Genomic DNA, 25,590 nt, shown 5'->3' with positions numbered 1-25,590 from the left:
GGTGCCATTTTTATTGTAAGGCAATGCAAGATATGGCCGTTCAGCTGCATGACAACAGCCTCAGAGTTGGCCAGTGCCATTTTGAAAACAGGACCCGGTAGTGTTTGAGCAACTGGTGATTGCTGCCTCTTGTGCTTGTGATTTCATGGATCAGGTCCAGTGAGGGTGGAGGGATACAGAAAAGCCCCAGGAAGGGAGTTAATTGTTTTATTTTGGCAGGCCTTTGGGAGGGTTGAAGAACCCAAGCTCTGCTTTGTTTTTTGTTTTTTTATTATTGGGTATTCTTTTTTTTTTTTTGCTTGCTGTTTATTTCACTTCAGCTAGACAAACCAAACCAAAATAAACATCAAATGAACTAAAAAAAAAACCTCACAATGAAAACATTTTTGGTGTACAATGCTGCAAAATAGGAATAGAATGTCCCGAAATACAGAATAAGTGATCACAAATTAGAAACAGAAACATGCAGACAAAAACTGAACTGGAAACCCCAAGAAGCCAGAGTTTGTATGCAGAGCAACAATGGAAAAATGGGAATAAAAAATGTATTTCTTCCTGTACTGGGCAAAATGCAAAGATATCTGAAATGCACATTTTCCAAAGCTGACAGAGAAAATCAGAAACTTCCTACAAAAGAATGCGCAGAAAAATATTTTATCCCAGGGGAAATAGGAGAAACAGTAGCTATAACAGGAAAATATGTGGTATCCTGTCAGCAGTCTAGAAACATAATATGATTAGGGCAATCTGGACCAGCACCAGAACATGGGAATTGCTCTTTAAATTTATCTTACTATTGTTATTACTATTTTGTAAATGTGTTCCCTTTCGTTTTTAAACACTTTTATGTATTTTTGTGGCAACACATATGATGTTTAAACGTGTTATTGAAGAAAAGCCATAATACAATAAAAGCTGTCTTGCCGAAAAAGTGAGCTGAATCAGAATCTCTATACGGAAGCCAAAGTCCATCTTCTGACTGATTCACTTTTTCAATAGTGACAGCCTCCACCCAGAAAACAAATGAACTCGATTGCCTTGCAGAAGCGCAGGATTTCCACCCTCTCACGTCTTGTAAAATTGAATAACCCGAGCGACGCTGTCAAAAAGGGCAAACACCGCCCTGGCGGGCGAAGCACCGACGCTTTCCCGCGAAGCTGGCAGGGAGCAGGGGGCCGGGGCGGGCCCCTGGAGGTGGTGGGCGGGGCGTGCGCGTTAGTGGGAGGGGGCGTGGGCGAAGAGGCACGAGCCAATGGGTGGCGGTGTGGGCGCGGCGCGTAAAGCCCTGCTCCTCGGCTTGCTGCAATAGGTGATCTGGGGGAGGGGGGTTCAGCTTGCTGGACGGAGGGCTGGTGGGGAGAAAGCTGTCGTAAATTGCGCTCTCTCTCTTTTTTTTTTTTAATCATCCCCTTCCCTCCTCCTTCTGTCTCGTTTCTTACCGTTTGCTGCTATAGGATAGCGTGCGCTTTCACTGACACAGCAAGCAGATGTGAGTAAGAGCTGAACGGAAAATACAGCCCAGTGAAGGCAAGAGAGCAGAGACTGAAATGTGGCAGGCAGCCGGTAACTGAGAGACTGCAGGTAAGGGGGCAGCAGGAGGCGATCCGACGGCGAGGGTGGTTTATGGCTGGCAAAACTATTGCATGCGTCTGCATCTGATTATGCTTTCTTTGACATGGCTGAAAGCTGATGTTTGCTAAATGTATAGTTCTGTTTATGTGTAACTTTCATTTGGCGTGCGTATTTCTGGCTTGCAATTTTAAATTGCATTCCAGTGACATAATTAACTGGTCCGGGCTTCTCCTGCTTGACTCCAGATGTTTTTTCTGCCTTCAGGAAAGATAGAATGGATGATTGCAAATGGCTAAGTTTTCTGAATACGTATTCTTAGAAGTTTTCTTGTCTGTTTAGAAATATGCGATTTCACATCAGGCCGTTGCAATTAAATAGATTTTCCATAGTATGGAGAAATGTTGACTGACGTGAGCATGCATCATGAAGGTTTAATTATTGAATTAGATGTGGGCTATGGTAGAGTTTAGGGGTTGAGCAAATATTGAATGTTGGAATGGGAGTGCAGTTTGCAGAAGAGGCTTACATGACACGTACTGAGGTCTCAGGGGGGCTTAGGGTTGTCCTTGTTGCAGGTCTTAAATCCATACTTGTGCTGTGTGAAATCTTCTCCAGATGGCTGATTAGACTGATTGCCAGATGAATTTATGCAATCCCAAAGAGGAGCTCTGTTTGGCAGAACTAAAACTGAATCTGTTAGTAAACTTTGAAAAACTTTCTTTAGTATGAGTTGAAAACATATATTGCAAGAATAACCCAGGTGAGACACGGGAGAAATATGTAGTAGATTCAAGGTGGTGGAGTATCTGTGACCTATACAATTTCTTGGTGTGGTATACAATTTAATGAAAGTAAGTCTAGCCACAGTATTAGGCTGTATGACCACAGTGCTTATGAATCCTTAGACTGGCAAGAGCAAGCTCACATACTGTTTTTATTTCCAGGCAGTAATGATCTGTTTACAAGACTTCTTGTCTGGCTAGATGGAAGGATAGTGACTACTGAAGTTTTTCAGAAGGAGAGTTTTATTGATGCTTTATGCACACGTGATTAATGTTAATTTGCTTTCTGATTCTGTGTGAAATAACGCAAGAGATTTTAATTAGGTATTTATATATAGAGCCATGCAGGTTTTATTTAAAATAATCTCTGGCTGAAGATTTTACGAAGGAGATTAATGAAGATTAGCAACACTGCGAAGAAATCCAACATAACTTTTTATCTTCTTTCCCCTAATTGTAGTTTTACCTTTTTCTGCTTTTGTTAGTCAGGCATAATATGTTATATTTATGAAAGAGTGGGTTCAGCATATGATCCTTGCTTACCGTTCTGTTCTGGCTTCTTTAATCTAATTTGTGATATTTTTATAGGAGATGTGTTGTCTCACTTTTGGAGATGAGAGACAATTCTTTTGGCTAAAGAGTCATCCATTAGGGTACAGTAATGTTTTGACTTTGTAAGTTGGATGTTATGCAATCAAGATCATAACATCCTGTATAAATTTTTTATTTTATGAAACTTTGCAAAATTTATGATCCCAACCATTGCTCACCGCATACTAATATTTTTTAATGAAAGATAAAATCATGAAAGTCTTAAACATATTTGTGCTAAGGATGTAAACTTCTCAAACATTAACCATAACCAACTCTTTCCCAGCCCTCCCCCTCTTCCCCTATACAGCTCCATCTGATACATTAAACCCTGCTTAAAGTAACAGCACCCACATAGCTCTACCTCAAAACTAGCTTTACATGTAGCAGTTTTAAACTTTAGTCTTTAAAATTCTATTTATTTATTGATAGATTTTACTTATTTGATTTGTGTTCTGCCTTTCGGAACTTCAGAGTGGATTACATTTAGGTGACTTTAGTCAATTATTATCTTTCTAAAATCTGGCCTTGACATGATGGAAGCCGGAATTGAGTTCCGGATACGCCGAAAAGGTTGCGTCTTCTTCAGACCCACTTCTTTTGCTGTCAACCATACCATTCTTTGGACCTCACTCCTCCATAACGTTGAATCTGGTGGTTGAGGTTGTGTCCCTTGCAACGTTATACAGATTTACTCGTTCAAGCCGGTGCGGCTCTGTGGTGGATAGCATACAAACTTTTTCAGAAGGGAGAAAGAGCAGTGGCATTTCCTAGTTTGTTTATAATTATTTTGATCCTGCACCCTCCACTGTTCAGGGAGGATTACAGTTTTACTGACATAAAAGCAAGCTATCGCAAACACAGTCAATGTGGAAGACAAACAATAACATTTAAAGATAAGACAATGATTTTTTTTTCAATGCTACAAACGGATCATTAGTTACAGTAGGGTGAAGTGAGCCACATGTCAAAATGGCAAATGCCCAAGGTCTCACAGAGTCAGTGGCTGAACTTGCCATCCCATGGCACCGCATGGTGTTACACGCAGCTGGGGGCAGATCTGTCTGTGGCCACTATTCATGAGATAGCTGTCACGGCTTGGCTAGAGGATAGGGCTTCATAAGGCAGATGCACCAAAACATGCAATTTGAAGTTTGGTATCATCCTATGAAAAATGAATGTACCCCCTTAAATATAAATATTTGTTCCTCTCCTCCTCTCCAGTCTCTTCATTCATTCATTCTGTTTTTTCATGGCACCTATGTGAGGGAATTCATTTAGGGCTATATTAAGGCAGCACATGTCTCCCATGTGGCAAAAAGAATGGCTTTGGTTTACAACATATTTTGCCTATGGCCAGAAAATGAGGTTGTATCGTTTCTTAATCCAGTTCAAATCCTTCAGTTAGATAGGTAGAGTTGGGTTTGTTTGTTTTTCTGATACATAAATTCTTCTTTTGGATGGAGGTTGGCTTCAGCTAGCAAGGTTTTCATCCTTGATTGATTTGTAAGTTATTACATATACTCTGGAATGAATGCTATTGGTGGGCATTAGCTATCATGTGAGGTCAGTGTGAACCCCCCCCCCCCCCCCCCAAAAAAAAAACCCAAAACAAAACCCTGCTTAACTCTATTAGAAGTCAGATCTCTGCAATTCCTAGGTCGGGGTGGCCGACTCCAGTTCCGGAGAGCCACAAACAGGCCTGGTATGCAGGATAACAACAATGAATATGCATGAGAAAAAAAAAATCTGCATGCACGCCCTGCATTGCATGCAAACCTATCTCCTGCATGTTCCTTGTGGACATCCTGAAAACCAGGCCTGTTTGTGGCTCTCCAGAGTTGGCCACACCCCAGACCTAGCATGGCAGCCAAGCCAGCTGCGTGAGCCCAGTTCCGTCTTGCTGGGGTGAATGAGAGTAAGAGAGGCTCACCCTGGGCCTGTGAAGAGACCCTGCAGAAATTGTGAGCTGTAGGATCAGGTTGGGTCTGAGAATGTCTGTCTGTCAGGAGAGCGTGACCCAGAAAATCAAACTGGCCTGTCGGTGGAAGTGTGGCGTGAGAATATTGGAGAGTGGTGAGTTCCAGAGGGAGATGTGGAAATAGCCTGCATGCCCCCATTGATAGGTAATTGGGGGCAGTGTGTGTGTGGTGGCTGCCACTAGAGAAGGAGTCTGACTGTTGGAAGCCTACTGTGTTTCTTTGCTAAACTTAAAGCATAAGGAGCCAGTTTGCAAGCTAGCGGAGGGGAGTAGAAGTTGTTCATGTCCAGTCCGTTCTTCCAGGATGGTTCAGAGTAAACTCCTGCCCATAAGCCAGGCTAACGGTGCGAGAGGGACTTGTGGGCAAGAATTTTGTGCAAGTGACGGATATAGCATTAGACAGCAGAAGTGAAGTAAGTATCTGCTACTGTTTAATCATTTTAATTTTTTTTTTTTTTTTTGCCACTGCTTAAACTCCCCTTTTATAATGTCGGTCAGCGCCAGAGGGACTATTTAAGTACTCTTAATTAGCATGAGACTGGAAAAATTATTCGACTGTAAATTTATTCAGACGTGTATTAATCTTGCCAGAGTTCTTTGAAGAGTTCCAGCCGTAATAAAATCGCTGGCTTATGGAAGTAAAGTGGAGTTTCTGACTCCTGGTAGAGTAAGAATTTGAATTGGGGAAATAGCCAGAATTGTATTTGCCTGTCCTGCTCTTTTGTTAATGCATTTTTTTTTTTTTTAAATTTCTTGGTTCCGGCTCCAGAATGACATTGGTTCGGTGGGTCCTACCGCCCTTGCTTAAAATTTGTATTTACCCAAGAAGAAGGTGGAGGTTCCCGTAGGACTGGGAGCAGCAGAACTGACTGTAGGGGGGGGGGGGGGGGGAGAAGGGGTGCATCCCGGCTGCTTATCCAGCTCCTGTGGTGAACCAGCTTTAGGGAAACTTGACCTGAAATTAGAAAGGTGCCCGTCAAGGTACAAAATCAGAAGTTAACTTTGGTATCATCTCAAAACAAATGAGCGTGAACAGAACGGGTGGAGTATCGTTCCTGTACCTAGGGCTCCATTGGGATCCCTGCTGAAGAATGGCCTAGATTCAGGTTAGGGCAGTGTAGAGGGATGGGAAGGGTCCAGCCATGTTGCGGCACCCCCCTTTCCCCACATAGAGGCTGCTGGGCTGGTTGGTTCCTGCTTGCATTTACTGAAAGTGACCACTGATGTCTGTGTGGATTTTTAGTTTCCCTTATGCCTCCTTTCTTATTGCCTTTTCAGAGTAAAGGCCCAAAGCCTTGCCTGAATGAGTTTAGATAGTAAGATTAAGTATTGTTAAGTGGATTTTTGTTTTGGTAGGAAGTTTTTTTTTTATCCACTCTTCCTGCCTGCCAAGAGAGGAGTAAGGAACGGAAACTTCAGAGGTCCTGGCGGTCAGTCCCAGAGCTTCCATTGCTGCCCATCCAGCTGAAATAGACTAAGGACACCTCGCCCTGGGATTCAATGCGTACCCCTTGGACGTCTAGAATGGATCCACCCCCCCTGTTTGAGGATTACATGTAAAATCTCATCTATTTAAAAAAAATAACTGTCAGAAATAAAAATGCTTTTGTTAGTAGGTGAATTTCTGAAGCTTTCACTCCAGGCTGGGAGGGAGAGAGGAAGCGGGGCAAAAGGACATGGGAGCCTGTTGGTGGAGGCATGAGAGGGATGAGCCAGATAAGTAGAGTTGGGGGGGGGGGGGGGCATGGACAAAGAGGCATGAGCCAGAGGATGGTGGTGAGGGCATGCTTGCTTTTAAATCTTAACCCTGATTGTCCTGCGTCCAGCCTCATTTTAACTTTTAACTCTTTTTTTTTTTTTTTTTTTTAAAATAATGACCTTCCCAAAGTGTTTTGTCCTGTATGCATGTCTTGAGTAGCTTGTAAGCTCTACAGAGAAGGGACTGTCCCTTATATGTTTTCGTACAGCTCTGCCTACATAGAGTAATACTGGAGAAGTCTAAAGTGGTAGCAGTTGTAGAGTATTGCTGGAGGCTGTGGGCAGGACTTAATTTTGCTCCTTTATGGGGGGATTTTCAAAGCCCGGTGCGCGCAGGTAGGCCCCGCGCGCACAGAGCGCATTTTCATAACGGCCTGGCCACGCATGTATCTGCCCGGCATGAGCAGAAAGTGCCGGGTTGTGGAAAAGGGATGGGGCAGGTAGCTGGCTGGCACGCGCAACTTCCGCTCAAAGGAGCGGGTAAGTTTTTTGAAACAAAAAAAAAATAGGGTAAGTAGAATGGGTTTAGAAGTTGGGGTGGAGAGGGGGAAAAAGGGAGGAAGGTGAGTTAGGAGGATAGGGAAGTTCCCTCCCAATCTGCTCCTTAATTGGAGCGGACTGGGAGGGTACTGGCCAAAGGCCCAATCGCGTCGCCGTGTGTGAGTTAAAAAAAAATTCCTCCCCCCCGCATTTGCGAGTGGACACTCAGTGCGCCGAATCAAAATCGGGTGCATGTGCACGGGTGCGGCGACGCACAAAAATCGGTGCGTCCATGTGCGCGCTCGCCAGGAACTGTGGACGCCTGTGCGGCCATTTTAAAAATTTACCCCTTAATTGCTGCATTTGGGGAAATATCCAGAATTACATTTGCCCTTTACAATGCCCCTCATGTCTAATCTGAAGCCTCTCTGGCATCATGCTGCATCCAAAGAACATGGCTGACTTCCTGTGGCACTGGCTGATGACAGCACATTCTGCATATCAGGAAGTCCCTTGCAACCAGCCAGCACCTCAGCACCGGCCCTCTTGCTCTGCAGTAGGTGTTGCCTCAAGGTTGTTCCTGATTCTGTTTGTGCCTCATTCTTCATCCTGTGTGTGCGCCTCCTGTTTCCTGCCTGCCCCTGCCTTGCTCTTGCCTCCGTCTTCTCCTTTGCTTGCTCCTTGCCTCTCCTTTTCTGATCTCTCTCTTGCTTTGACCCTAGCCTGGATCTTGACCATGCCTATCTGTCGCTCACCCTGACTTTTGCCTGGATCTTGACCGTTCTTATCTGCCGCCTGCCCCAACAATTGCCCGGATTAACACTGCTGTCTGCCGCCTGCCCTGACCACTGTTTGCTCCAGTGCTTCAGTCTGTTCTCTATGGGATTTTCTTCTAAGTCCTACCAGCCCCCAGCACCCTAGGGCTTAACCTGCAGGGAACGGGGCTGGTATAAGTGAAGCTCAGACCTCGCTCCAGTTCGACCGTGGGCCTAGCAAGTTTGCCTGCCAGGTTCCATCAACTGTGCCACAGATAAGGGTGTCACTCCGTGACACCAGTCTTGCTTATTTAGCAGTTTTATTCCTAGTCTAATTTGTTTTTACTTATTGTCCATGTCAGACCAGTCCAGACAGTGGGTTATGTCTCCCTGCCAGCAGATGGCTTTACTTGCCTTATAAAGATCTGATGCTGAGCATGGTGCAGTGATGTGGTCTGGTGCAGTAGTGTGGATACACTGCTCCTGGGAAGGCTGTAGGCCCAGGTTTCCTGGTGGATCATTGGTTGAGTCTTGAGGGTATGCCAGTTGATAGTTGTTTTTGGGCTTATTCTCCCCTGTGGTAATCTTACTCAAGTTGGGGGTCTGAGTTTCTGTACCAGTGGTTTAAACACCAGGTAGTCCCAGCTGACTTTGTTCTCTTGGTGGGCCATCTGTGGGCCGACTCAGAGCAGGAACACCTCTTGACCACAGCCAGAGTTATTCAGGTGTGGCACCCCTAGGCTGAATAAGGTTTACATCAAACACAATTAATTTTTTTTCCAGCCGCTGGAGTTTAGGGAAGCCTTCTTGTATCCAAAGAAGAAAGTGGCCACATGGCCTTGGACATGAAGATCTCCCATTTCACGTCAGCCTCAAGCATGGACCATTCTGCACGTCCTAGGCTACAGAACAATGGACCTGAATGTAGTGCCTTGGGTGCAGACCTTCAAGCATTTTGCTCAGTCCACACTCCTCTCAGGATAATATCCAGTAGTTCAGTGTCATAAGGTACTTTCAATCTCTCTAGAGAGATTAGAAGGAGCCTGAGGAGGTGGCTTTTCATAGATGTCTCCTTCAAGGAATGGATTTGGAATCATCTTCCTGGCTATGGTATGCTATAGGGGTGAGCCTTATAAGTTGGGACAAGCTTTAATCCAGAGCAACTGAATCAGGGACAGGAATCGTAGTAGAAAAACAATAGGTCCAGGTCTTGGTCAAGGGCTGGAACCAGCCTTTTTATGCTTTAGAAATACTGGCTTTTATGTTTGGAGAAGGCAACTTAGGTGGCAGTGGTCAGTGTAACACCATTAGCTGCTGTGAACAAGCTGAAGGAATCTAGTGGATCTCAGGTACCCTGGGTAAGTGAGACAGATTTGGACTGGGATGGAGTTCCCCTAGCAGTAGCAGCTCACATGACCAACACCCATTCAGACAAATTTTTGAGCTGACTTTCTTAAGACCCCAAAGTGAAAGGACTGCTAGAAATGGCAGAGTTCAGGTGGGGCACCTCTATGAGTGGATTTCAGATCCGCCCGGTATGGTTCCAAGATGAGCAAATTCTTTGGTTGAGGTAGGGATATCCTGGTAGAGCCATGACTGGCATCCAGTCTCCTACATGCGTTCCCAGCAGGAGCCTGGACATTCCCTGGACTGAGTTCTGAAAGGGCAAGCCGGGATGTTTTTTTTTCACTCTCTTCCATAGTCGGAGGATTATTTCCTAGAAGATCCTTTCCATTCTCTTTTACAGCTTGGACTGTTGAGAGAACCAGGCTATGTAGCGAGTATACTTAGTATCGGGGCTACGGTCTGTGGTGGTGCAAAAGAGGATCATCTAGCAGACCTGAATTAGCAGAGGAGGTAATATTTCCTTGATCCGTTCCTTCTACCACAGAAGATTAGGATGAAGGAAGAACCCACAAATCTCAGAGAGAGCAGTCACAGAAGCTGTCTCACTAGTATTTTGGATGGGATACTTTCTTCCATGGCGTCAAGAACACCTTTGCTGCAGGAAGTGTCCTCGACTAGGAACCTATTTATTTATTTATTTACGAACTTTTAATATACCGACATTTGTATAACACATCATACCAGTTTACAATCAACTCAAAGGATGGAAAGGAAATTACATTGAACAGGGTGCGGGGAAAACGGGAGCAAGCAAGGAGGGAGGAGAGGGGAGCAGGGAGCGGATGGAGAAAGGGGGAGAGTAAAGGAACAAAAGATAAGAGGATAGCATGGAAAGTAACCGAAATAACCAAAGGAAGTTACAGAATAACTTACATGTTCATTTTAAAAGCATGCTTAATTTTAAAGAGCTCTGGCCTCCCTTCCTCTCCTGGAGTTGTGTTGTTGAAATCTGTCTCCTTGGTGGCCTTTGGTAATTTTTAAAGGAAAGGGTATCTCGATATCCAATACTTTCCTTCGTCTAAGGGTTGTGTTTTTACTTCTGTCAGAATCGGGCTTTTCTCACTTATGATGGTGAAAAGGTTTTGTGTGATTTATAGGCTAGGACAAGAATGGCCATTTTTCAATTCTTTGTAGGTTACCTCTGAGATGTTTGTAGGTGATAAGTTTCTTCTTGAATAGATCTTTGATGTGTCTTATTAAAGCTCAGTGGTTTTTAAAGTGAAATGAAGGAGATAAGCTATTTTGGCCTGCTCCAGCAAACGTTTACAGGTCCCAGAGGATTGGCAAGCCTTTCTTGATGAGGTTACAGAACTCCTTGTAGGCAGAATCAGAAACTCTCTTTCCAGAGGATAATGGCACAGTAATGCCCTTGTCTCCATAATATCCCTACTCCTAAGCACCTCTGTGGGTGTGCAGGCTGGGAGAGGCTACACCTTGGATACAGAAGTTCTGAGAGGAATCGTGGTATCCTCCTGCCTGATTTGCTAGATTCCACTTGTCTGGACTGGGCTGGCATGGACGATAAGGAAGGTGAAATTTAGATTTACCTGTTTAATTTCCTTTAGTCCTGCCAGGCCAGTCCAGAACCCACCCAGAGAATCCGTGGTGATCAAGGGCTCAGTTTGACAAGTTCAGGAGTAAGTTGTTGCCCACTGTGAAGATAGTTGGCCTAATCATGACCTTGATGCAGGGATTATCTAATTCCCTTGCTAAAGACTATGGAGTGAAATTTCTTGATTTGATTTGGAAACCAAAACAAACAATTGCTTTCAGTTGTCTTAATTTTGACATAGGATACTGAAAAGCTGAAGGCAGTACTAGATCTTTATTCAGGGAGTGAAGTAAGCTTTGCTTTTTTTTTTTTTTCTCTGTCTCCATTTGCTGGCAAAGGGATATAACCCACTTTTCTGGACTGGTTTGGCAGAACTAAAAGAAAGGAAAGTGACAAGTATATTTAAATTCCACCTTTTTTTCTTGTTTCCATCTTTCCTTTCCTGTCTCCAGGAATTACATTAGTTGGGTGGGTCTAAACAAGCTAAAGCTTTGTCTTTAGAGGCAGTGGTGTTAGTGTAGGGAGGTTACTCTCTGTGGGCTATACTGAGTTTTTAAAATTGCATTCTTTGATAAGATGTGCGTGATGAGCATTACTGCTTTTGATGAACCAGAATATGCTTCTAGCATTAAAGTGATCAATAATAAGAGCAATTTTGCCCCTACTAGACTTTTTCATAAGAAGTGTTGTAGGCCTTGATCTTTGATTTCCATTGATCCTTCAAAAGTAACTCAACAGAATGGAAGAACAGAAACTTTGAAGGTTAATCTGGTGAGTTTTGCTCAGTGAAATAAAAAAATCTCAGCATATGATTTTGTCCTAGAAAATGTTTTAAATCTGCTTTGTGTCGATGAAATGTGGTTTTTGGACACAGATTGGAGTGTGGGGGTGGGGGGGCGATTATATCTCTGATTTGTCTCTCTCTTACAGTGCTACATATAAGACAGCCACTTTTAAGTAGAGTTTATAATCTAATCAAGACAAAATACAAGTCAAAAGAGACTGAGAATTTCATTTAGTAAGAAAATGACTATCAATTGCATATTCAACACTATCTGGAAGGTACAGATGAGTTGTAATTATTATTCATGAGTCCTTCAAGGCGAACCCCCCCCCCCCCCCCCCCCTAAGAAATTTACCAGCTATGAGGATTGGAATGTTTTACTTGTCAAATGCAATTATACCCATTCATTTACATTTTTCTAGTCTGTTGTACTCCTTGGGACCAGAATGGTTCCCTATTCATGCCTGCTGATGATGGGTGTTTTTAATATACATTCTGTATGGAGTATCCCCAAGATTTTTTTAATGTACTGTTCAGTCATACAGTATTTTGCAGAGGTGAATTCTCCAATACATATTTGTGGGAATCATCTGGATTTAGTTTTAGTTCAGATCCTCTGACATCAGATCTTTACATTTCTGAAGTTAAGGTTAGGCCCTTTAGTTGGACAAATCATTTTATGGTTTCTTTTCAGGTTGGAGGGATTGCTGTGAATCATAGGGCCTTTGGATCTCTTTGCCATATGAACATCGGGAGAGAAATTTCTATACCACAAATGCAGGAGTTCCCTTCATGATGTAGATCTGCTTATTCATGATTTAGTAGAATATTGGTATTCTAACTTGCCCAAAATATTGGCTATAGTTGCGCCAGAAAAGGCTAAAGTAGTAGATCACTCTGGTTTGATGAGGATTTACATAAATGGAAGAGAATAGGGAGGTGCGTTGAAAGACCATGTAGGAAGTCTTTAATAACTGGCAATAGGGATAAACAATCGGATAGTATTTGTGGCAAAGAGCTGGTTTTTTGTTTTTTTTTTTTTCTCCTTTCTGAATTATCTAGAGTGAGCAAAGAATTGTCCTAGGCATTTGGATTAATAGTAGAGAGGGGGAAATCTTAGTTGTGATGAGTTTGCTGACTTTTTTCTTTGAGAAAGTTTGGAACATTAGGGAGACTCTGGAATGATAACCCTTGTCCAGATAGAAGATGTAACTAGCTATAATGAATTTATATCTTTTGAGTTGCTGTCACTAAAAGAAACAGAAAATATACTACTTGGTTCAAGATCCTTGGGTAATCTCTTTTTAACCATTTCCTGTTTGGTTAATTAAAAAATGTATAGAAAGTTTGATTCCGTTAGTAAATGAGGTGATAAATGCCTCCCTTTTATATTTTGTATTTTATGTGTTCTGTATTTTACATTTGTTTTATTTGGATGATCATTTGAGTTAAATGCTGTACCCTACCTTGAATTGCAGTAAGTCCAGGAAATACATATTTAAATAAATACAGTTAAAGAAACAGAATGCAAATCCCTCTCAGATCAGTAATTATAAAGAGGCAAATCTGCCTTTTTGGGGCATGCTGATAGAAGGAGCAGTTGCAGGAAAGTTGGTCCAAATTCTGGAGGACAATAAGGTTCTTGATCCCTGCCAATCGGAGTTTCAACCCAAATTTAGCATAGAAACGGCTTTACTGGGTATGATGGATGATCTGCATTGGAGCCTAGTCAAGCTTCAGTAGTAGTTCTCCTCATTCTGTCATCGGCCTTCGACCCTGTCAATCATATCATATATATTGAGAAACTGTACACAGAGCATAGGAATCCCAGGGGCACATTTGGAGCTGGTTTATTGTAGATCGATCATTCCTGAATGACAGAAATCAAAGAGTAATGTGGGGCAAAGATTTTTCTCACTCATGGAAATTGGAATAGGTTATGCCTCAGAGGTCAGCTCTCGCCCCCAAATCCATAATGTGCCACCTTTGTGTACTCTGATAAAGATTGCTGGTTTCAGCCATCTTATACACAGATGGCATTCAGAAATAGATGAATCATGAGAAGCCTTGGAAACAGAATTGAATGCTGGCATAAATTCAGTATCTTTATAGATCACTTCTCATAGGTTAAAACAAAATTCAGCCAAGACTGAGATCCTGTGGATCAAACGAATTACTATTTCTTTTTCCTGACCTAACTTTGGAGGCTATTTTTCTTTCTATTTGCCATCAGACCCATATCGTAGGTGTGATTATTGATTCTGAGCTGCCTCTGCCCAAACTTCCATTTTACTATGCTTAGATGACTCTGCCCTATCTTTCTAAGACAGGTAGTGCTACAATATTCTATGCCTTAGCGACAATGCAGTATGACTACTGCAATGTCTACCCCCAAAATTACTGCAATTATTCCACAACATTGCAGCCCGTATCTCCTTAACCTACATTTGCTTGATCACATTGCAGCAACACTGAGCAACCTTCATTGATAATACAATTGGTTTCTACTGCAAGTTTAAAATATTGTCTTTTATTTTTAAAACTATGAATGATGAGGGTCTCAATATCTCTGGAATGGAATAGCGATCTATGCATGATCTACACCATTACAATCATCTCGAGTTTTGTTACAGACTGCATCAATTAACAATCTTAAATATGTGCATATTTATTTTTATTTATTTATTTTATTTAAACGGTTTTATATACCGACAACCGTTTGCACATCGTGTCGGTTTACAGGTAACTTACAACCAATGTATATATAGGCATTGCCTTTACAAAGAACAGCAAACAATAGAACGCAGTAACAGAGCAAAAACTAGCTAAATTAGAAAGTAGGGATTCAACTAGGAGTGACAAAGGTGGGGGCAGGGAGGGAGTAAAACAATGACACAAGGGGAAAGGATATGTACAGAGTTTAGCGAAACATTCATTATGTACAAGGTTATATAACCCTGTATATAACACTCATTATATACAAGTTTATAAAAGAACATTTTCTTGTGCCAGTCTGGCTCTATGGAATTCTCCTCCTAAAGAGCTGAGGGGCCCGAAAGATTAATTAAGTTGTTGGAAACCTTTCAAGGCTGGGCTACTTTCTGTAGCTTTTTTATTATTTATTTATTTATTGAGTTTTATATACCGTAGTTTGGTTTCGTCATCACAATGGTTTACAAAGTTTCGATGTTTAACAGAGTGTTTAGAAATTTACGTGCTTGTTAACATAGTTATCATAGTCGTTCCAAACATAGTTCGGTTGTTAAACTGTATAGGTTAAATTACGTGCTTTGTATTGGTTCAGCATGTTTGTATGGGCCGGTAGGGATGGAAGTTGTAGCATAGAGTCATTGGGTGTTTTGGTAGGCTTTGGTGAACATCCACGTTTTTAGTTTTTTTGAAGGTTTTTAAGTTTTGCTGTGTTCTCAGTTCGGTTGGGAGGGTGTTCCAGAGTTTGGGGCTTCCTAGGGATATGGCTCTCTTCCGAGTTGAGGTAAGTTGTTTGTGGCGAGCAGGTGGAATTTTTAATAGACCTTTGTTAGCTGAACGGAGATTTCGGTTTGGTGAGTGGAGTTTTATGGATGCACTTAGCCAGTTTGTTTTTCATATATTATTTTGTGTGTTATGGATAGTATTTTGTAGTCTATCCTGTATTTTATTGGGAGCCATTGTAGTGAAATGAGGGTTGGGGTAATGTGATCGTATTTTTTCTTTCCTGTGAGTATTCTGGCAGCTGTATTTTGAAGGATTTGGAGAGGTTGGATGATAGTGAGAGGTAAGTTGAATAGCAGGGAGTTGCAGTAATCCAGGTTGGAGAAGATGAGTAGTTGGAGGACTGTTCTGAAGTTGTTGGGGGAAAGGAAAGGTTTTAGATGTCATAGGGTTAGGAGTTTTGATATCCGTCTTTGATTTTAGCGGAGATGTGGTTCTTGAAGGATAGTTCCTTGTCGATTATGACTCCTAGGTTGCGGGCATGGGTGACAGGTGAGACTGCAGTCTTTTGATTCATTATGTTGAGTGGTGGTATGTGCGTAGGGTTGTTCTTTCTATCCAGCATGATTATTTCTGTCTTATCAATGTTTAGGATAAGTCTCATGTTGGTTAGTAGTTGCTTTATTTTGGTGAGGTAATTGGCTGTTTTTTGTAGGTGTCTACCAGAGAGTTGTGTATTGGGATAAGTATTTGGATGTCATCAGCATATATGAAGTGAGTCAGTTTAAGGTTTCAGAGGAAGTGGCATATCAGGAGAAGGTAAATGTTGAAGAGTATCACCGATAGTGCGGAGCCTTGGGGAACTCTGGTGTCAAGGTTTATTTTCTTTGAGAGGGTGCCGTTGATTGACACCTGGTGGTAGGTCCTTTGTGATAGGATGAGAACCATTGAAGGGTTTTTTCAGTTACACCAATTTGGATAGACTGTCAATCAGTATTGAAGGGTTTACCATGTCAAAGGCTGCTGATAGGTTTAGTAGGTCTAGAAGGTGGCTGTGGCCATTGTCAAATCCTTTGAGCATGGTGTCGTTTTTAAAGATAGGAGTAGTGATTCAGTATTTAGTTGTTTCCAGAAGCCGACTTGCATGGGGAGTAGGATGTTGTTCCTTTCCAGGTGGTCACTTAGTTGGGAGTGGATGATTTTTTCTGTAACTTTGGCAATGAATGGTAGGTTTGGTATGGTCGGTAGTTTAATGGGATTTCTGGATCAAGGTTGGTCTTTTTCAGTATGGGTTTGATAATTGCTGATTTTAGGCAGTCAGGGTAGTTTCCTTCTGTGAGGGATAGGTTCATGATGTCAGTTAATGTTTTTGTTATTAATGGTTCGATGGCTTTGATCTGTATGGGTATGCTATCGATAGGGTGCTTTGTTGGGTTCATTTTTTTTATGATATTTTGGATTTCTAGTGATGATGCTGAATCAAAGTTGGGCCAGCTTGATGTTTGATTTGTATTTTCAGGTCTTGATGTTGTTGTGGAGGTTGTTGTTTGATTTTTTCGTTAAACTCTGCAAAGTCGTTGCTTGGAGGTTAGTGATGTCTGGTCATTGGTTTTGGTTAGGCAATGTATGATATTGAAGAGCATTCTTGGGTTGTGTTGGAGTTTATTTTTTTTTGAGTAGAAGTCTTTTTTTTTGCGTTGAGGATAAGCTTTTTGTAGTATGCTGTGATCGGTAGGCGTTCAGTAGTGTAGTTGTTTTGTTGTTTCTCCAGGTTTTCTTCTTTTTTTTTTTGGAGTTCGTGTTTGGCTGAACTGATGTTGACATTGTACCATTGGTTTTGGTGTTTGGGGTTTTTTATTGTTTTCTTTATCGTGGGGTTTATCTTGTCTGCTATTGTTTTAGTGATGTTGAGCCAGGATGAGGTGGCGTTTTCTGCGTTAGATAGGTCTATGTTTGTTAGTTCTGTTTGTAGATTATCTTGAAGTGTCTCTATGTTGAAGGGTGGCCAGTAGGAGAAGGATCTAGGTGGGCTTGATTGGTGAAGAGCATTTTTGGAGCAGTTTGGGCGATACCTTTTGTGATTCCAGACTTTTTTCTAGAAAGACATGGTTTAATGGAACACAGTCAACATGGATTTACCCAAGGGAAGTCTTGCCTAACAAATCTGCTTCATTTTTTTGAAGGGATTAATAAACATGTGGATAAAGGTAAACCGGTAGATGTAGTGTATTTGGATTTTCAGAAGGCATTTGACAAAGTCCCTCATGAGATGCTTCTAGGAAAACTAAAAAGTCATGGTATAGGAGGCGCTGTCCTTTCATGGATTACAAACTGGTTAAAAGACAGGAAACAGAGAGTAGGATTAAATGGTCAATTTTCTCAGTGGAAAAGGGTAAACAGGTGCCTCAGGGATCTGTACTTGGACCAGTGCTTTTCAATATATATATATAATGATCTGGAAAGGAATACGATGAGTGAGGTTATCAAATTTGCGGATGATACAAAATTATTCAGAGTAGTTAAATCACAAGCGGATTGTGATACATTACAGGAGGACCTTACAAGACTGGAAGATTGGGCATCCAAATGGCAGATGAAATTTAATGTGGATAAGTGCAAGGTGATGCATATAGGGAAAAATAACCCTTGCTGTAGTTACACGATGTTAGGTTCCATATTAGGAACTACCACCCAGGAAAAAGATCTAGGCATCATAGTGGATAATACTTTAAAATCATCGGCTCAGTGTGCTGCAGCAGTCAAAAAGCAAACAGAATGTTAGGAATTATTAGGAAGGGAATTGTTAATAAAATGGAAAATGTCATAATGTTTCTATATCGCTGCATGGTGAGTCTGCACCTTGAATACTGTGTACAATTCTGGTCGCCGTATCTCAAAAAAGATATAGTTGTGATGAAGAAAGTACAGAGAAGGGCAACCAAAATGATAAAAAGGATGGAACAGCTCCCCTATGAGGAAAGGCTGAAGAGGTTAGGGCTGTTTAGCTTGGAGAAGAGACGGCTGAGGGGGGATATGATAGAGGTCTTTAAGATCATGAGAGGTCATGATCAAGTAGATGTGAATCGGTTATTTACACTTTCGAATAATAGAAGGATAGGGGGCATTCCATGAAGTTAGCAAGTGACATATTTAAGACTAATCAGAGAAATTTCTTTTTCACTCAATGCACAATAAAGCTCTGAAATTTGTTGCCAGAGGATGTGGTTAGTGCAGTTAGTGTAGCTGGGTTCAAAAAAGGTTTGGATAAGTTCTTGGAGAAGTCCATTAATGGCTATTAATCAAATTTCACTTAGGGAATAGCCACTGCTATTGATTGCATCAGTAGCATGGGATCTTCTTAGTGTTTGGGTAATTGCCAGGTTCTTGTGGCCTGATTTGGTCTCTGTTGGAAACAGGATACTGGGCTTGATGGACCCTTGGTCTGATCCAGCATGGCAATTTCTTATGTTCTTATGTTGTAAGTTTGCAGTTGGAAGACAGGTTGGTGTAGATTAGAGAGTGGTCCTACCAGGGGATATTAGTGATATTTGTGTGGTAATTAGCCCATAAGTCAGTGTTGATGAAGACGAGGTCTAGTGTGTGACCTGCTTTGTGCGTTGGGCCTTTGATGATTTGACTTAGTCCTAGGGTTGATAGGGCGTCTGTTATTGTGTTGCATGTGGGGGATTGTGTCAACGTGTATGTTAAAGTCTCCTAAGATGATGATGGGTTTGTTGATAGTAAGTTTGGACAAGAAGAATTCTATTAGTGGAGAGCAGTTACGATCTAGTGAATTGGGGGGACAGTATACCAGACAGATTTGTAGTGAAGGTGAGTCGAATAGTGCAATTTCCAGTGGTAGGTGGGTGTTGCTTGGGAGTATTTTTTTACAATTAGCATTGGACCTCCTCCTTTCTTTTTTGGTCGAGGGATTGAAAACGTTTTGTAGGTGGGGTTATTGATTTGTTTGATTAAGACTTGGTCGTGTTTCTTATCCATGTTTCTGTGATGGCTATGAAATCTGGTTTGTGATCGTCAAGTAGGTCTGAGATGATGGGTATTTTTTTTACTATGGATTGTGCGTTGAATAGAAGGAATGATAGTGCTATGTAGCTGCTGTAGGTCTTAGTGTTGATGTGAGTGATGTTTGAGTGTTGGTACTTATAATATTTCTTTGTTTTGTTTCTTGTTTCCTTCTGTAGGTTAACCGAGCTATGATCTTTTCTGTGGGACTTGAGGTGGATGTAGTCAGGGGTTTGTGTGTTTGCCATTTCTTGTGGAGTGTAGCAGTAGATTTTCTGGGTTTGGCATCTGCACGAAGGGGTGCACAAAGGGGAGTGCCCCTTTGTTGTGCGACTTCGGCGCACGATGAATGGAGCGCGACGCCTGGGGAGTGCGCCTCCTTTTGAGGTGGTCATAGATTGCTATTTTTCCTTAACTATGAGTTAGCAGGAGGATGCTATTAATTGGAAGAGAAACAGTGGGTATATAGATTTAAAAAAAATTAAATGTACAAATGGTTGGTGGTATGTTTGGGCTTGGATGGTTATTTGGTCATGCATCACTGTTAAGGATGTATGAGGATTGGTATGGCTGTTTTTATGATTTAAATTTCTGATTCTCTGAATATGTGCGATGAAATTTTTTGTGATTATAATTTTTATGTTTTGGAATTTAATTTCTTTTATATATTCTTGTCCTTTGCCTCCAGGAAGGGGCGAGATCTATAAATATTGATGAGGCTTGACTTATGGGAAGAGTGCATTTGTAATTCATTGCTCTCTCATCTTCACCCCCATCTCTTCTCTTTTACCTTTTGCTGCTATAGGACAAAGTGTGCATCCACTGATACGGAAAGCAGATGTGAGCAAGAGCTGAACGGAAAATACAGCCCAGTGAGCAGTGAAAGTGCCTGGAGGGCAAGAGAGCGGAGACTGAAATGTGGCAGCCGGCAACTGAGAGACTGCAGGTAAGGGGGAGTGTAGAGCGGCCCAATAGGGTGCGTGATTTACGGTCAGCGTTTTGAACTTGATTATATCTTCGTATGAATGATTAAAACCTGATATTGGCTGAACGCAGAGTTGTGCTTATGTGTAACTTTCATTTGGCATGCGTACTTCTGTCTTGCAATTTTAAATTGCATTCCAGTGACATAGTTAACTTGTTGTGGGCTGCTTCTTCTTGACTCCAGATGTTCTACTTCCTGCAGGAAAGATAGAACAGTTGATTTGCAAACCATTATGTCTTGTGACTTAAATATTCTTAGAAATTTTCTTGACAGTTTAAAAAGATACAATTGCCCATCTGGTAGTTGCAGTAAAATAATTTTTCCTACAATTAGTATCATTTAAAGGATTCACATAAGCAAGTGTTTGATCATCCCTTTTAATACTGAGGAATGTTGATTGGAATGAGCTCGAATCCCCGAAGGTTATATTATTGAATTAATCTTGGGCTGCGGTAGAATTTAGAGGTTGAGCAAATATTGAATGTTTGGAATGGGAGTGCAGTTTGCAGAAGAAGCTTACATGACACGTATTGAGGTCTCGGGGGGGGGGGGGGCTTAAGGTTGTCCTTGTTGCAGGTCTTAAATCCATACTTGTGCTGTGTGAAATCTTCTCCAGATGGCTGATTAGACTGATTGCCAGATGGATGTACGCAGTCCCAAAGAGGAACTCTGGCAGAGCAAAAGGATCAAATCTGTTAGCAAACTTTGGAAAACTTTGGTGTAAATTTAAAACACATTTTAAAGTGTAACCCAGGTGAGGCACAGGAAAAATATGTAGTAAGAGTCACGGTGGCGGACTGTTTTGTGACCTGAAAATGAAAGTACATTCTAGCCACAGTATTAGTCGGTGTGACCCCAGTGCTTATGAATCCTTAGATGAGCAAGCTCACATACTGTTTTTATTTCCGGTCAGTAATGATCTGTTTGCAAGCCTTTCTTGTATGGTTAGACCGAGGGATAGCGACTACTGAAGGTTTTCAAAAGGCGAGTTTTTTTTTTTTTTAGGGGTTTTCGGAGCCATTTTAATTTTAGTTTTCTTTCATTGTGTTTGGTTTCAGTTTTGTTATTTTAAATAATAATGAAAAAAATAAAAACAAATCAGAAAAGAGTCGGGCCTGTCGGAGAAGGGCCTGTCGGAGAAAAAAAAAAAATCCCTTCTGGCCTCCTCTGATCTTCCCTTTCACCGTATTTTTCGGTTTTTTTTCACGCTGCAGGAGCGTTCCTGGTCACTCCTGGCCTGCCGGCGGTTTTTGCTTTAGAAATGGGGCCAGCAGATCCGGGCCGGCACCATTTTTTATTTCTTCCTTACAGAATTGGTGTCACGTCCCTAATATTTTCTGATGTTTTATTTAAATGTCTTTCAAGGGTAATTAGCTTTGCTTTTGTGGGAAAATAATGTAAGAGATTTGCTTTAGACACTGATTTATATATAATTGCTATATCTCTCTGAAGCACCATAGCTATAAAAGTTTATTTTGAATAGCAGCCTCCGGTCAAACATTTTACAAAGAAGAAGATTGGCATCTCTCTGAAGAAATCAAACATAACCTTTAATACTGTTTCTTTCAGACCTAATGCTGTGTACTGTTTACATTTTCATACTTTTCTTATTCAGGCCACAATGTGTCGTATTTATGAAAGTGAGGGTTTACATGACCCTTGTCCACTGTGGTATTCTGGTTTCTAAACGCTATTTTGTGATATTTATAGGTAGCCTGCTGTATCCATTCCCCCCCCCCCCCCCCCCCCCTCCGAATCCTATAACTGGGTGTCTGTGCGCAGCCACTGACTCGCCAGGCTCTGGGGATGCTCTGTTGTGTAGTTAATAGGAGGGGAGGGGGAAGGAAAGGAAGAAACCAGCCCAGACGTGTACATGAGGTACCTCCTCCCGTGGACTTGCATGGTGGTACTGTGCGTGTTGGCAAAAGCGATGCTGTGGCTGGTTAGCTCCCAGTTGGCTCGCTGCAAAGTGCTGAGGCAGGTCTTGTGGGGGGTTTTAAGCTGGAGAGCCATGCCTCTCACCATCTTTTTAGCTGCTGCCTCCCAGTGTCTGCAGATCACACATCTTTCTGAGTTTAAAAAAAAACAACATAATTTAAAGTCTGTGCTCTTAAAGAGCCAGGCAGCTTCAGCTCAGGGAGCCTGCCTTGCTGCCTACCTGTAGCTAGGTGTCCGTCCTTCTTCTCTTTTTGCCTGGATCAGCTTATCACTGTAGGACCAGCCAAGGCATGCAGAAACCTTTTCAGACCCTGACAACCTGCCCACTACCCTCCCCAATGAAGCAGCATGGCAGTTGGAGGCTGGCAGCATGCTGCGCTGGTTGGCTGCTGTGGCACAGGCCTGTCTCTCCCCTGTACAAATCTTGGCTGCACTGTTAGAAGTGCTGCTTCAGTGGAAGGCAGTGGATTGAGGCAGTCTTGCCCTCAGTGAGCCAGCAAGCAATACAACCTGATGTGGTCTGAATCTTGCAACCTCAAAGTAAGGGCTGGGTAAGGTCTCTGGAGCTAGCTTGAGCGCCCAAATTGACGGGCAGAGGAAGGTTGAAGGGGCTGAAAGCAACAAAAAGTAAGTTGATAACATGTCGAGTAGCTTCGGGAGGAGGGGATTTTAGGTTTTTAGGTTTCCTTTTGGGGGAAGGTTTGCTGCCTACCCTTACACCTGCCTCTAACGCAGGGGTAAGGGAAGGCGGTAAGTTAGCAGGTTAAACGCGTGGCAAAACGGCAGGGTAAAAAGGCGATAGTCGGGGCGCACGTTACTGAATGGGGGGGAATAGCTAATCCGATCGTTTACATCTAATATACATGCCGCGGGCGGAAGTTCCTCATGAGAGGCTTCTAGGAAAAGTAAAAAGTCATGGGATAGGTGGCGATGTCCTTTTGTGGATTACAAAGTGGCTAAAAGACAGGAAACAGGAGAGTAGGATTAAATGGACAATTTTCTCAGTGGAAGGGAGTGGGCATTGGAGTGCCTCAGGGATCTGTATTGGGACCCTTACTTTTCAATATATTTATAAATGATCTGGAAAGAAATACGATGAGTGAGGTAATCAGATTTGCAGATGATACAAAATTGTTCAGAGTAGTTAAATCACAAGCAGATTGTGATAAATTGCAGGAAGACCTTCTGAGACTGGAAAATTGGGCATCGAAATGGCAGATGAAATTTCATGTAGATAAGTGCAAGGTGATGCATTTAGGGAAAAATAACCCTTGCTATAGTTACACAATGTTAGGTTCTATATTAGGAGCTACTACCCAAGAAAGAGATCTAGGCATCATAGTGGATAACACATTGAAATCGTCGGTTCAGTGTGCTGCGGCAGTCATAAAAGCAAACAGAATGTTGGGAATTATTAGAAAGGGAATGGTGAATAAAATGGAAAATATCATAATGCCTCTGTATCGCTCCATGAGAGACCGCACCTTGAATACTGTGTATAATTCTGGTTGCCGCATCTTAAAAAAGATATAGTTGCGATTGAGAAGGTACAGAGAAGGGCGACCAAAATGAAAAAGGGAATGGAACAGCTCCCTTATGAGGAAAGACTGAAGAGGTTAGGACTTTTCAGCTTGGAGAAGAGATGGCTGAGGGGAGATATGATAGTGGTGTTTAAAATCATGAGAGGTCTAGAATGGGTAGATATGAATCGGTTATTTACTCTTTCGGATAATAGAAAGACTAGGGGGCACTCCATGAAGTTAGCATGTGGCACATTTAAAACTAATCGGAGAAAGTTCTTTTTTACTCAACGCACAATTAAACTCTGGAATTTGCCGCCAGAGGATGTAGTTAGTGCAGTTAGTGAGACTGTGTTTAAAAAAAGGATTGGATAAGTTCTTGGAGGAGAAGTCCATTACATGCCTATTAATTAAGTTGACTTAGAAAATAGCCACTGCTATTACTAGCATGGAATAGACTTAGTTTTTGGGTACTTGCCAGGTTCTTATGGCCTGGATTGGCCTCTGTTGGAAACAGGATGCTGGGCTTGATGGACCCTTTGTCTGACCCAGAATGGCATGTTCTTATGTTCTTAACCAAAGACTTGGTGCCACGGTGTTCCATAAAATGAGGCCAACACAAGGAAAAGGTCTTTGTTTTGTTTCAACTAATCCGACTTCAGGGATAGTGAGTAGGGCTTGATGTGAAGAGCAGAACACTCGTCTAGGCTGATAGCAAGAGCTCATGTTTGACAAGCATTGTGGTGCATGTTTGTGAAGAATATAGAATATTATACGTAGCAGTTGGAAATCTGTTCTGTAAGTGATGTACTTGGAGTAATGGCTGTCTGTGATCATACATTCCAACCTTAATGATCAGATGAGCAGCAGTGCTTTGAATCAACCTCTGGTTGATCATTTTACAAAGGAGAATCATGAAGATTAGCATCACTTTGAAGAAATCAAACGTACCTTCTATCCTCGTTCCTGCCCAATCTAAGGCTGTTACTTTTACATTTCACATTTCTATGCTTTAACATTATTGAATCTCAATGTGTTATATTAATGAAAGTGTGAGTTCATAGCACATGACCCTTGTCTGCTATGGTATTTTGGCTTCCATTCTCTACTTTGTGACATTTGAATAGTAGATATGTTCTCTTATTATCAGAGAAGAAAGCTAATAATCCTTTATATAAGCATTCTTTTGTGTAGGGTAGGGAAAAACTTGCATGGATATATATTGTTTGCAAAAGCCTGATTCACTGTAGACCAGCATATGATTCTTTTCTTTTCCTTTACAATGTCCTTATAACTAGGAGCATACACTAGGAGAAAGCAGTTTGTATTTCATCCTTTTTTCCCTGTACAAAGAAAGGAACAGTCAACCTGAGGGACACTTTTCTTTGCTAAAGAAGTCATTAGATTTCAATAATGTTTTGATTTTGTAGGTTGCATCTTATGCAAACACGATCATGACATCCATTACATTTCAATAGTTCCAACAGATGTGTCTCTGTGGTGGGTATCATGAGTTCTTTCAGAGGGGAGAAAGAGAGCAATGGCATTTCCTAGTTACAATTGGGTGAAGTAAGCTTCAAGGATTAATGCCCAAGGTTACACAGAGTCAGTGGTTCAACTTACATCCCATACCTCAGTGCGCTGGGGCAGATCTGACTTTAGCTACTATTCATTACATAGCTGTCACGGTTTGGCTAGAGCAGGGGTTCCCAACCTAGCCATTGGAATACACCCAACCAGTTGGGTATTCAGAATATCTACAATGAATATGCAGGAGAGAGGTTTGCATACAATAGAGGTAGTACATGCAAATCATCTCATGCATATTCATTGTGGATATCCTGAAAACCTGACTGGCTGGGTGTGTTCTGAGGACAGGGTTAAGAACCCCTGGGCGAGAGGGGTTCTTAACCTTCATATGGAAGGAAGTTTTTCATTTTTCCTCAGGGGCAGATGTTCCAAATATGTAAGTGAATTATTTCCTTATTTTATGAAAAATTGTCTTCTCCTCCCCTCCAGACATGAATATT

General features: G+C 41.8%; 1 protein-coding gene across 6 annotated transcripts in view; it reads left to right on the top strand.

The window, feature by feature from the left end:
- The first annotated feature begins 1,324 nt into the window (after positions 1-1,324).
- The window catches only part of PID1 (phosphotyrosine interaction domain containing 1), a 267,723-nt gene continuing 243,457 nt past the window's right edge, over positions 1,325-25,590 (top strand). For 2 of the 6 annotated variants that reach the window (XM_029616377.1, XM_029616376.1), the window contains exons 1-2: positions 1,326-1,581; positions 19,923-20,063. In XM_029616377.1, coding sequence (XP_029472237.1) covers positions 20,034-20,063 — 30 coding nt within the window. In that variant the 5' untranslated portion in view covers positions 1,326-1,581; positions 19,923-20,033. Of the gene's footprint in view, positions 1,582-19,922; positions 20,064-25,590 lie in introns of all 6 variants that reach the window. The other 4 variants (XM_029616374.1, XM_029616378.1, XM_029616380.1 and 1 more) reach the window with 4 other exon arrangements.

The sequence above is a fragment of the Rhinatrema bivittatum genome, chromosome 9 (genome assembly GCF_901001135.1).
Source record: "Rhinatrema bivittatum chromosome 9, aRhiBiv1.1, whole genome shotgun sequence".
Classification (NCBI taxonomy): Eukaryota; Metazoa; Chordata; class Amphibia; order Gymnophiona; family Rhinatrematidae; genus Rhinatrema; species Rhinatrema bivittatum.
The sequence above is the reverse complement of the archived record's forward strand: the minus strand, read 5'-3'. Positions and strand labels throughout refer to the sequence as shown.